This window comes from Pelophylax lessonae (assembly GCF_965119305.1).
Source record: "Pelophylax lessonae genome assembly, chromosome: 1".
NCBI classification, from domain to species: Eukaryota; Metazoa; Chordata; class Amphibia; order Anura; family Ranidae; genus Pelophylax; species Pelophylax lessonae.
Genome location: NC_138768.1, coordinates 216,155,778 through 216,168,825, shown reverse-complemented (window position 1 = coordinate 216,168,825; position 13,048 = coordinate 216,155,778). Strand labels below are relative to the sequence as shown.

Below are 13,048 nucleotides of genomic sequence, written 5' to 3'. Positions count from 1 at the left end.
CAGGATGCACCTGAGCTCAACTTTGGGTGTCATGGCAAAGGCTGTGAATACTTCTGTACATGTGATTTTTTTTTTTTGTTTTTTTTGTTTTTTTTTTTACTAAATTTGCAAAGATTTCAAATAAACTTCTTTCACTTTGTCATTATGGGGTATTGGTTGTAGAATTTTGAGGAAAATAAGGAATTTAATCAATTTTGGAATAAGATTCTAACATAACGGGGCGGCACAGTGGTGTAGTGATTAGCACTTTCACCAAGCAGCAAGAGGGTCGCTGGTTCGTATCCCAACCACGACACTACCTGCCTGGAGTTTGCATGTTCTCTCTGTGTCTGCGTGGGTTTCCTCCGGATACTCCGGCTTCCTCCTACACTCCAAAGACATTCTGGTAGGTTAATTGGATCCTGTATAAAAAAAAAAAAATTGGCCCTACTATGTATGTATGAATGTGAGTTAGTGACCTTAGATTGTACGCTCCTGGAGGGCAGGGACTGATGTGAATGTGTAATGTATATGTAAAGCGCTGCGTAAATTGACAGCGCTATAAAAGTACCTGAAATAAATAATAACAAAATGTGGAAAAAGTGAAGCGCTGGGAATACTTTCCAAATCCACTGTATGTTAGAAAAATGCTCTGTGTGCATTCGTATACTAGCAATAAAACAAAATAAAGAATGTGAACCTGTAAAGATATAAATATGCAATGTATTGTTGCTACCTTTTTTAAAGATGCATTTTCTTTATCCTGGATTCATATGAAGAAAGCCACTAACCTGGAACAAGCATGCATCCAGAGAAGTCTAAACTCTAGGAATGAGATCTGAATGACATCCCTGGAGTTTGCACCATTCAAATGCCAACTTCCACATTTCTATCGTCACAGATTCTATTCCTACGAGCCACAGCCTGTCCCAGAACTATAGCGGTTTAAAATGTACCAATTAATTTACTAATTATTCTACCTTTTTGTTTAATAATCACTTACTTAAGTGAACGTCACAATAGTCTTCTTTCACATCTTTTGCTATCCGGTGTTTTCCTCTGCATGTTAGTATTTGGCCAGTACTGAACTGAGAACCATTTAATGAAACCACCAACGTGTCCAAAGTGTCATTAAAGAGTGTTTTGTCATCTTTTTCCCATTCCAGTATAGGAGTCGGATACCCTCCGGGCCAGCTGCATAGTAATGATACTTCATCGTTTAGGTTTATCCCTGTGTAGTTGGCACTGCACTGCATAGCATGTGCTGGTGCATCTGTAAAGAACAAAGAATACATGAAAATAAATGTAATATATAACAATTATAATTTTAACATAAACCTACCTGAGCAACTGAGACTGAGAATAAGATGACAAATGCATAAGCAGAGCCTACCTTCTATGAAAACCACATCACAAAAGGACCAGTAGAACCAGATGCAGCTGAAATTATTTGCAAATATCAACTTTTCCAGTAAATCAAGATTGAACCCAAATTGTCTCACCTTCTAAGTCTCTTTAGCATTACAGTGCATCTGGAAAGTATTTACAGTGCTTCACTTTTTCCACATTTTGTTATGTTACAATCTTATTCCAAAATGGATCAAATTAATTATTTTCCTCAAAATTCTACAACCAAAACCTCATAATGACAATGTGAAAGAAGTTTATTTGAACTCTTTGCAAATTTATTAAAAATAAAAAAAAATCACATGTTTTCATAGCCTTTGCCATGAAACTCAAAAATGGAGCTCAGGTGCATCTGGTTTCCATTGATCATCCTTGAGATGCTTCTGACAGAGCTTCAGCTTTTCCCTGTGGAGAGAGCAGAACCTTCCAGAAGAACAACCATCTCTGCAGCACTCCACCAATCAGGCCTGTATGGTAGAGTGGCCAGATGGAAGCCACTTCTCAGTAAAAGGCACATGACAGCCCACATAGGGTTTGCCAAAAGGCACCTGAAGGACTCTCAGACTATGAGAAACAAAATCCTCTGGTCTGTTGAAACAAAGATTGAACTCTTTGGCCTGAATGGCAAGCGTTATGTCTGGAGGAAACCAGGCACTGCTCATCACCTGGCCAATACCATCCCTACAGTGAATCATGGTGGTGGTATCATCATGCTGTGGGGATGTTATTCAGCAGCAGGAACTGCGAGACCAGTCAGGATTGAGAGAAAGATGAATGCAGCAATGTACAGAGACTTTCTTCATGAAAACCTGCTCCAGAGCCCTCTGGACCTCAGACTGGGGCGAAGGTTCATCTTCCAACAGGACAACGACCCTAAGCACACAGCCAAGATAACAAAGGAGTGGCTACAGGACAACTCTGTAAATGTCCTTGAGTGGCCCAGCCAGAGTCCAGACTTGAACCCGATTGAACATCTCTGGAGAGATCTGAAAATGGCTCTGCACCAACGCTCCCCATCCAACCTGATGGAGCTTGAGAGGTCTTGCAAAGAACAATGGGAGAAACTGCTTAAAAATAGGTGTGCCAAGCTTGTTCCATCATACTCAAAAAGACTTGAGACTGTAATTGGTGCCAAAGGTGCTTCAGCAAAGTATTAAGCAAAGGCTGTGAATACTTGTGCACATGTGATTTTTTCCCTTTTTTTTAATACATTTGCAAAGATTTTAAACAAACCTCTTTCACGTTGTCATTATGGGGTATTGTTTGTAGAATTTTGAGGAGAATAATGAATTTAATCCATTTTGAAAAAAGGCTGTAACATAACAAAAATGTGAAAACAGTGCAGCGCTGTGAATACTTTTCCGGATTCACTGTATGTATGGTCTCACTGGCTAACTGGGGCTCTTAAAGGAGTTGCCTATATCTCTGGATTTGTTCATTTTAAAATGTGGTTTTTGCTGATGGTAACCTCTGCTTATACATTTTCTCATTATTATCCAGCTATAGAAACTAAAACAGGGTATTTTTTTTTTTTTTTTAATGAAAAAAATCTCAAAGATGCCCGCATTCACACAAGCAATGTGGATTTAGGGGTTTCTCCCACTGCATTATTTTATTTTGACAATGGGGAAGCCCCCCCCCCCCCCCCCCGTCCGAATGCACTAATCAGTGCAGAAGCCATTTGCTGCGGCAGCTGATTGAATGCTGGTTTTCCAGCAAGACCGTTCAACAAAAGCTGCACAAAGTGGAATTTCTTCTGCTGAACCGGCTGATTTTCACGTCATATATACCCTGCTTTAGATATCACAAAGATACCTTAAAGTAGAATTTAATTTTTGGATAGAGTGGAGAGGGATTAAAACCCCTGTCAGTCTTCTAGTGCTGTCTGTGGCCCTGTCAAAGAGATTGCCCTCTCTATTTGTCTTGTTTATAATTATCATTGAAAGTTAAAGTAAAGAAAATCCCAAATTTTGGGTTGTCCCCAAAAAAGCAACAGAGGGGAAATCTTCTAATGAGAACACTAGTTCAGGTGACATGGGGGTCCCCAAGGAATTCCCTTAATTAGCAGGAATTTCTTCTCCCTTTCTGTTTGGCTATGGTACAGGAAGTGAAGGGAAATTCCTGAAATGGGACACAGATGGAAAAAAAAAAAAAAAAAAAATCGGACAGAGGTTATAACCCTCCCTTTCTTTATCCAAAATTACAAAAAAAGTGCATATAGTTCTACTTTATTGTAAGTTAAAACAAAATCTCAAGACACTAGCACACCAGAAGCCAGGTATGCTTATGCCTGTCATTGAGCAGACTGCAGAACTGTGCAAATAACCTTATCTAAATATGTGTACCTAATCAGAGCCTGTAACATGATCCGAGTGTACTTTTACACAAACCACTCTTTTTGTAAAAAAAAAAAAAAATGTACTGTGTATTTTATCCCCATGGCTAAAGCTGCTCTGGCCAGGTCTAAAGCTGGAAAAAACTGAAAATTCCTATCAGATACTTACCGTAATTTTCCTTTCCTGATGGTCTCCATGACAGCCTACATGTGGGTTAACCCTGCCTCCACTCCAAGGGTATGGGACCCCCCTCCCATAAATTTCAGCTCACAGGTACAGCCAGTGTTCCATATCTTAGCCAAATCCAAGACCAGAGGGTGGGAACTCCGGCTGCCATGGAGACCATCAGGAAAGGAAAATTACGGTAAGTATCTGATAGGAATTTTCCGTTTTCCTGACAGTCTCCATGGCAGCCTACGTGTGGGAAATAACTACCCAACTACACGGGTGGGAATGCTCAAACAAAGAAAATTGAATTCATATCATTAGCAGACAAAACAGTCAGACCAAAATTAAACTGAAGATAAGGAAGCAGGCTCCACACAGTAGTGGGCCATAAAGGTGTTGACAGATGACCAAGAAGCTGCTCTACAGATTACGTCTGGCGCTACTTGACGTGAAGCTGCCCAGGACGTTGAGATACCTCTTGTAGAATGGGCCGTCACTGCCTCTGGAGGAGCCAAACCCTCTGCTCTGTAGGCCTGTTGTATAGCTGCCACGATCCATGCTGCAATGGTTCTGGATGAGGCACGCTTCCTTCTGTTCTTTCCTGAAAAGAGGATTAAAAGATTGTCTGACTGTCTGAAAGGTGCTGTAGCCTGAAGGTAGATTCTCAAGGTTTCACCCACATCCAGGGGATAGAGACTAGAATCATCTGAAGACTGGAAGGTAGGGAGAACAATCTCCTGGTTCTCATGAAACACCAAAGTGACTTTTCGGATTTGAATTCAGCATGGGACCACCCGGTCCGGAAAAAAGGTCAGAAATGGCTCCTTGTGACCGAGGGAACTTATCTCTGAGACCCTTTTGGCGGAGGTGATCGCTACCAAAAACACTGTCCCGATAGTAAGGTCTTTGATAGATGTAGAGGACGCTAGACCGGACTTTGAGAAGGCATTTAGGACGAGAGGGAGATCCCATTTAGGAAATCTGGCCGCTCCCTTAAAGAATTGATGGATGAGTGGGTGTTTGGCCCACAGGACACCAGAGAAAGCAGTCAAGGCCGATACTTGAACTCTAAGAGTGCCAACTAAAAGGGCCATATCTAGACCTGCTTGGAGAAACTTCAGAACTTCTTGAATCCCAGGGACTGAAGAGGACCTTCCTTCCGGGTACGTGAATTCCATAAATCTTGCCCAGACTCTGCAATAAACTCTATTCGTGCTCGGTCTTCTAGAACTCATTAAGGTGGGAATGACCCCTAAAGGAACAGCCAAGGGATACCAACCTCTCCCTCTCAAGAACCAGACCGTCAACTGGAGAAGTGCAGGGCAGGGGGTGTAATGTTATCCCCTGCGAAAGAAGGTCTGTTCTAAGGGGGAAGAGGGAATCTGGTCCCGATAGCTGAGGTACAAGAGAAGCGGGAACCACGGCCTGTTTGGCCAGTACGGAGCCACTATCACAATTTCCACATCTTCTGGAGTCTCTGTAGTAACCTAAGGATGAGAACTGGAGGAAAGGTATATGCCTTACTGAACTCCTACTTGTCGGTCAACGCATCTGTCCCGCAGGCTTGGTGACACTTGCCTCTCGTGAAGTATTTCTCCAACTTGTGATTGCAAGGAGAGGCGAACAGATAGACTTTCGGGAGAAACCCCAAGTGACAGAATCCATTTGAACGACTCTACGTGGAGAGACCATTCGTTGTGGTTCAACTGAACTCTGGACAGAAAATCCGCTTGGACATTCTGAGACCCTGGGATGTATACTGCAGATATATTGACCAGATCAGCCTGAGCCCAGGACATGATCGGGTCTAGCTCCCGCAAGAGGGGAAGGCTCCGGGTCCCACCTTGCCTCTTCACGTAGGACACCGCTGTGGTATTGTCCATCCTGAGGAGTACGGACTTCACTTCTATAAAGGTGGCGGAAGGCTCTGAGAGCCAGAAATGCTGCCCGCAGTTCCAAAATGTTGGAGACAGGAGTGTGAACTTGAAGAGGCCACCTCCCTTGTGCAATTTCTGTCAGGCAATGAGATCCCCAGCCAGATTTGCTGGCGTCTGTCGTGATGCTGGTCCATGAGACTGGAGTCAGGGAGTTACAATTGAGCAGATTCTTGCACTGGAGCCACCACCAAAGACTGGTCCTCATGCTGGAGGAGATGTGAATATATTGCTCTTGCTCCTCTGGGTTCCACTGCTGCAGGAAACCTCTTTGAAATGGGAGCATTCGCCACAAGGCCCATTTGACCATGGGAGCTGTTGACACCATCGTGCCAATGATTTTGAGGCACTGAGAAGCCTTCAGAAGGGAGGAGGAAAGAGCTGGAAGAATTCTTTCCCGAACCACTGGGATTTTCTCCAGTGGAAGAGAGACTGTACTCCTGATGATGTCAAACTGAGCCCCTAGGTAAACTAGGCATTGAGTGGGCTCCAGCTGGCTCTTCTGCAGGTTCAACAACCAGCCAAATTCTATGAGTCGCAATGACTTGGTCTCTGTGGGTTAGCAGTTGATCCCTGTCTTGAGACAACAGAAGAAGGTCGTCTAGGTAATGGCGTAGACTTATTCCTTTTAACCTTATGAGGGCCACCACAGCCAGGAGGACCTTGGAAAACACTCGGAGAGGTGGACAGGCTGAAAGGAAGACAGGTGAATTGGAGGTGCCACTCTTTGACTGAGAAACTAAGGTACCTGCTAAAGTTCTCTGCTACAGGCACATGAAAGTAGGTGTCCTTGAGATCTATCGAGGCTAACCAGTCGCCTGGTAGCACTGCCTTTTGGATAGTGGAAAGGGTCTCCATTTTGAATTTTTCGTTCTTTATGAACCTGTTCAAATAAGTAAGGTCTATGACAGGCCTCCAAGATCAGTTCTTCTTTTGCACTAGGAAGAGAGGTGAGTATACGCCCTGGAATTTTTCCTGATCGGGCACCGGAACCACTGCGCCTTGAGACACCAAATTGTTTACATAAGCGAGCAAAACTCCTCTTTTCTCTTCTTGATAAGGCAAAGAAGTTGGAATAAACCTGGGAACAGAATCTGTCAGGAAGGACCATGTGTGGCCTGTGGAGACCGTTTTGACAGTCCAGAAGTCCGAGATTGAGGCTACCCAGACTTCCTGAAAGAGGATTAGACGTGCCCCTACCTGGCATGTCTGAGTGGGCCCAATCTCAAAAAGACTTTGCAGTTTCCTGCCCAGATGGAGCAGGGTTTATGGAAGATCTTTGGGAGGATGTCTGACCTCCTCTCCAATTCCTCCTAAAGTCCCGACCAGGCCTGTAGGAGCGAGCATCCCTTGCCCAATCTGTATACTGTTTCCTAGATTGTTGAGACTTCTTCTGACCAAAGAGACTTCTATCTTGGGGAAGGAAACCTGATTTCCCCCCCCCAGTGGCCCGTGCTATGACGCTATCCAGTTTATTCTCAAAGAGGGAGGAACCCTCAAAAGGGAATTTTACACCAGGCTTGTTTGGATGATGGATCACCAAGCCAGGGGCGCAGCCATAGAGCCCGCTTGGCCGTAATCGAGGAAAGCATGGCTCTGGACAAGAGACAAAGGGTGTCGATGGAGGCTTCTCCCAAAAAGACTGAGGCTATTTTGAGCTCTTGGACTGGGGAACCTTCTACTGCCTCCTCTGAGATGCTGCCCAGCTTAATCTCGATGTCGGACACCCAAGTTTCCAAGGCTTTGGACATGGCAGCTAAAGCCAGGACAGGTTTACAGGCTGCACCAGCCGTAACGTAAATTCTCTTCAGGTCCAGATCTATCTTCCTGTCTAAGGGATCATCCAATGGCAAAGTAACATGTTTTGCCAGTCTTGTGACTGCTGCATCTACGAGAGGGACTGACTCCAAATGAGTTACATCCTCTGATTTGAAAAGAAAGAGCTTCTCCAGTTTGGAAGATAGGGAAGACTTGCTATCCCCTTTACTCCATTCGTCCGTAATGACGTCCTTCAGCTCTGTAAGGCATGGAAAATTAAGGCGCTCTTTACCCAGGTGTTTGAAGAATTTTCTTTGCTTTGCCTGGGGAGCCACAGGATCTTCCCATTTCAGGGCTTCCTTAATAGCCTTAATCAATGGTGAGACCAGAGCAAAGCCGAAGCCCCCTATAGCTCCATCCTCTTCGCAGTCACTGTCAGATGACCTTCCAGAAGAAAAGCTCGGCTGAGAGGGGCCCTGATCTTCTGGGGCCTCAATGGGAGAGCTAGTTGTAGCTTGACCTTGTACGGGAGCAGCTCCCCACTCTTTCAGGGATTGCTGCACCACCCGCTTCACCAGGGACTCCAGCCTCTGGTCCTCAGTCTCCCTCTCGCCGGCTGTGCGAGTGAAGCATGGCTCGCAAAGGGACTTGTCCTCCGGGATATGCGCCCCACATCCCCAACAGGCTTTCTGGGCTGTCTGGCTACCATGTGTGCGGTGTCTGGAAGAGGAACTTGAGCGTCTCCTCTGCAGCCTGCTCCCTGTTGAAGACTCATGGCGCCTGGAAGATGAATCTCTTCGTGACCTGGTAGGGTCTCTTTCCTGATGAGCTCCAGACCCGGAAGAGCTGGGGAAAAGAGAAATCCAGGGAGACATAGGATTTAGCCATGAACCATGAGCCAGCATACCTTCCCAATGCCCCCCTCCTGAACACACCAGCACCCACCTGTTGTGAGAGGGCTGGCCACAGGAGGGCGGTGACGCAGGATCCATGCTTCAGGCAAAACCACAACTGCTAAGGAATGGTAACAGGGATCAGAAACATAGCAGCATAGTGAATAGTACAGCGAGCAGCACAGTGAGCAGCACAGAAAACCGCATAAAGAGCAGCATAGGGAGCATCATCATGAGCAGCACTGTAGCCCCCCCCCCCCCACCGCCATCATCCATATACCTGAGATTCCGAGCAGAAATGCACAGGGAAGCTGCCGCTATGCCCACAGTACTTCCCAAAGCACTGGGGCTTGACAGCAGTTTAAATTTCCCGCCAGGATGACATCATCAGCGGTCCGGCCGCGATCGCGACTGCACATGCGCAAAACAGGCCTCGATCTCGATCGTGGCTTAGTGCGCATGTGCGGGACCGAGCTCCACATGCCAACTGCGCATGCGCCCGCAGTATCTAGCGGCAGAGGAGGAGGAAGGAAGCGTCTGGAACTGCCATTGGCAAAAAAACCACTAGCACCAGGGAGTAAAAGAGACAAGGAGAGAGACAAGACAAATAAAACTGCCATGGAAATACTTGCAGAGAGCTCTTCAGACCCTGCCAAGGAACGCCGGCTGAAGTCCACAGGAGAACCGCACGTAGCCAGGGGGATATTTAAAGTGCCACTCACCCGCCCATGGCTGGGCCCTGGGCACACAGACACCGCTTGATCCATATTTGAGGTAAGCCGGCCATCGGATACACAAGTAATCCAATATCTTTGGTCCTTGGAGGAGGACAAAAAAGGAACACTGGCTGTACCTGTGAGCTGAAATTTATGGGAGGGGGGGTCCTATACCCTTGGAGTGGAGGCGGGGTTAACCCACACGTAGGCTGCCATGGAGACTGTCAGGAAAACAATTTTCAGGACATTCAATGATTTTACAAATCTTGTTCGAAAGTACTTGAAAATTTAATTTGCTTTTAATATTTGATTTTGTAAGGAATGGACTATACAACATGAAAATCACATTGCACGTAGCAATTTGGTCATTTGACAACAAAAAATTCCAACTTGCTCCTTCAAATTTTCTCAAAACTGCAGTAGAAAACAAACGTTGATTTGACCCTATTAAAGAGAAGAAAATTGAGGCAACATTTTTTAAAACTATTCCCATTAACTAACAGGTGGTTTTCTTCATGTACTTTACATCAGTCATGAAAAGGCAATGAAGGTGTGGACACCTAGTTACAGTGGCAAAAATTATTATTTTATTACTTGCAGATTTTGAACAATTGCCCATCTACAAAGAAATTAAGGGTCTATTATTTTTATCATTGGTGTATTTTAGATGCTAGAGACAGAATATCAACCACAAATCCAGAAAAAACACATGATACAAATGTTATAAATTGAGTTGCAGTTCAGTGAGTTAAATAAGCATTTGATCCGCTACAAACCAACAATAATTCTGGGTCCCACAGATTGGCTACAGTATGTGCTCATGTGGTATACAGATTAGTCCTGTCAATTTAGGGCTCTTTCACACAGGCGGACCTGACATGTCTCCGCTGACATCCGATGCCCCATAGAGATGCATGGGGGGACCGTTCAGATCCGCCAAAAAAACGGACAGGCGGATCTGAACGGTCCCCCCATGCATCTCTATGGGGCATCGGATGTCAGCGGAGACATGTCCGCTGACACCCGATCCGATCCGTCAAATCTGGAGGGATGGAAACCCTATTTTCCATCTGTCCAGCGGATCGGATGAGAACGGACCAAGGGTCCGTTCCCATCCGATTCCGCCATAGAGATCTATGGGGCTGTGACAGCTGTGTCTCCGCATGCAGTGCGAAGAAGAGCTGTCATTCTCCTGCTCAGCTGGGGATCGGCGGCTCGATCCCCCGCTGAGAAAAGCGGAGTCCGTTTGACGGACACACTGTGTGAAAGGAGCCTAAAGAAGGTGTTCCTAACAACAACTCGTTATGCGTATAAAAGACACCTGTCCGCAGAATCTCTTTCTTCCATTTAAACCTCACCATTATGGGCAAGACCAAAGAGCTGTCAAAGGACGTCAGCTCTTTGATTGTAGACGTACACAAGGCTGGAAAGGGTTACTAGACCATCAGCAAGAAGCTTGGTGAGAAGGAGACAACTGTTGGAGTGATTATTCGTTAATAAAAGAAATACAAAATAACCATCAATCGCCCTCAGACTGGAGCTCCATGCAAGATTTTGCCTCATGGGGTAAGGATGTGCATGAGAAAAGCGAGGGATCAGCCCAGAACTACATGGGAGGAGCTTGTGAATGATCTCAAGGCAGTTGGGACCACAGTCACCAAACAAACCATTGGTAACACAATATGCTACGCCCACAAGATAGCCCTCCTCAAGAAGGCACGTGTACAGGCCCATCTGAAGTTTGCCAATGAACATCTAAATGATTCAGTGAAGGATTGGGATAACGTGTTGTGGTTAGATAGACCAACATTTAGCTTTTTGACATTAACTTGACTCCCCGTGTTTGGAGGAAGAAATATGCTGACTATGACCCTAAGAACACCAGGTCTACAGGCAAGCACGGAGGTGGAAACATGCTTTGGGGCCGTTTCTCTGCTAAAGGTGCAGGCTGACTTTACTGCACTGAGGGGCCAATGGATGGGGCAATGTATTGTAAAATCTTGGATGAGAACATTCTTCCCTCAGACAGAACACTGAAGATGGGTCCTGGGTGGGACTTCCAGCATTTCAATGACTCAAAACATACCGCCAGGGCAACAAAGAAGTGGCTCAAGTAGAAGCACATTAAGGTCATGGAGTGGCCTAGCCAGTCTACAGACCTTAATCCTATAGAAAATATTTGGAGGGAGCTGAAACTTCCAGTTGCCAAGGGACAGCCATGAAACCTTAAGAATTTAGAGAAGATCTGTAAAGAGGACCGAAATTCCTTCTGAGATGTGAGCAATCCTCGTACCCAACTAAAAAAAAAAATCTTACTTCTGTGCTTGCCAATGAGGGTTTCTCCACCAAGTACTAAGTCAAATTTTGCTTGGGGATCAAATACTTATTTTACTCACTGAACTGCAACTCAATTTATAAAACATTTGTATTAGGGATAGACCAATATGTTTTTTTCAGGGCCGATACCGATATTTTGGTCACAACGTATCGGTATCGGCCGATATTTTGTACATTTAAAGTTTTAAAAAATAAAGACAATTTTTGACACAAATCTGGTACTGAACATGTTAATTTTAGTTTAATGCTTAATGGCTGGCTTGCTGGCACCCTGTGGTGGGTGGCTGGCTGTCTGGCACCCTGTGGTTGGTGGCTGGCTGGCACCCTATGGTGGGTGGCTGGCTGGCTGGATGGCACCCTGTGGTGGGTGGCTGGCACCCTGTGGTGAGTGGCTGGCTGGCACCCCGTGGTGAGTGGCTGGCTGGCTGGCACCCTGTGGTGAGTGGCTGGCTGGCACCCTGTGGTGAGTGGCTGGCTGGCACCCTGTGGTAGGTGGCTGGCTGGTACAGGGCCTGTGGGTGGGTGGGTGATTGGCTGGCTGTCTGGCACCCTGTCTATGGGTGGCTGTCTGTCTGGCACCCTGTGGTGGGTGGCTGGCTGGCACCCTGTGGTGAGTGGCTGACTGGCACAGGAGCTGTGGGTAGCTGGATGGTACAGGGCCTGTAGGTGGCTGGCTGGTACAGTGCCGGTGGCTGGCTGGTACAGGGACTGTGGGTGGCTGGCTGGTACAGGGACTGTGGGTGGCTGGCTGGCTCGCTGGTACAGGGCCTGTGGTTGTGGGTGGCTGGCTGGCTGGCACCAGGCTGCTGTGGGTGGGTGTATGGCTGTAATACACTCCCGCAAGACTAGTCCCGAAACCAGACGAGGCTTCCAAGGCAAGGGAGGCGGCCTAAGAAGGCAGAATGACGTCACAAAAATATCGGCAAGATTGGCCAGTTCCAGGGCCAATACCGATATATCGGGGAAAGTGCATATTGGTCGCCGATATATCGGTCTTGCCGATAATCGGTCTCCCTAATTTGTATCATGTGTTTTTTCTGAATTTTTGGTTGATATTGAACTCCAAATATCATGGCCACCTCTCCAACCCCTAAATATATTTTATGAATGGAACTGAATAATTACTTTAGAAATTATACTAGTTACATGAGATGTTAACCCCTTCACGCCGACATAACGCAAATATGTGGCCTTCGGCTTTAAGGGGTTGTACCGGGGTGATGCCTGCAGCCACTTAGCTGGTATTGCAGGCAACGGAAGGGGGCATTTCCCCCCTCCCGCGGCGGTCCCACTAGGAGGCCCGAGCATCTAGGCGGCACGTTCGCCGGCTGCCTGGAGACCTGAACAAAGCTGGAATCGGCTTTAATTGGGTCTCGGAACTAGTAACACCGAAGCAATGTCATGACATCACTTCCTGTTTACTGTAGCTTTAAAGGCGTCAGATTAAAAAAAAAAAAAAATCAGTATTCAAAACAGCCGATCTTGGCATTTTGGAAGAAAACACAGGCGCCACTCTAAGT

The 13,048-nt window shown here is 46.2% G+C and overlaps 1 protein-coding gene across 1 annotated transcript in view; it reads right to left on the bottom strand.

Moving 5' to 3' along the window:
* The window catches only part of VSIG10 (V-set and immunoglobulin domain containing 10), a 56,941-nt gene that overhangs the window by 24,624 nt on the left and 19,269 nt on the right, over positions 1–13,048 (bottom strand). The window contains exon 4 of the mRNA XM_082255523.1: positions 983–1,252. Coding sequence (XP_082111649.1) covers positions 983–1,252 — 270 coding nt within the window. The remainder of the gene's footprint in view (positions 1–982; positions 1,253–13,048) is intronic.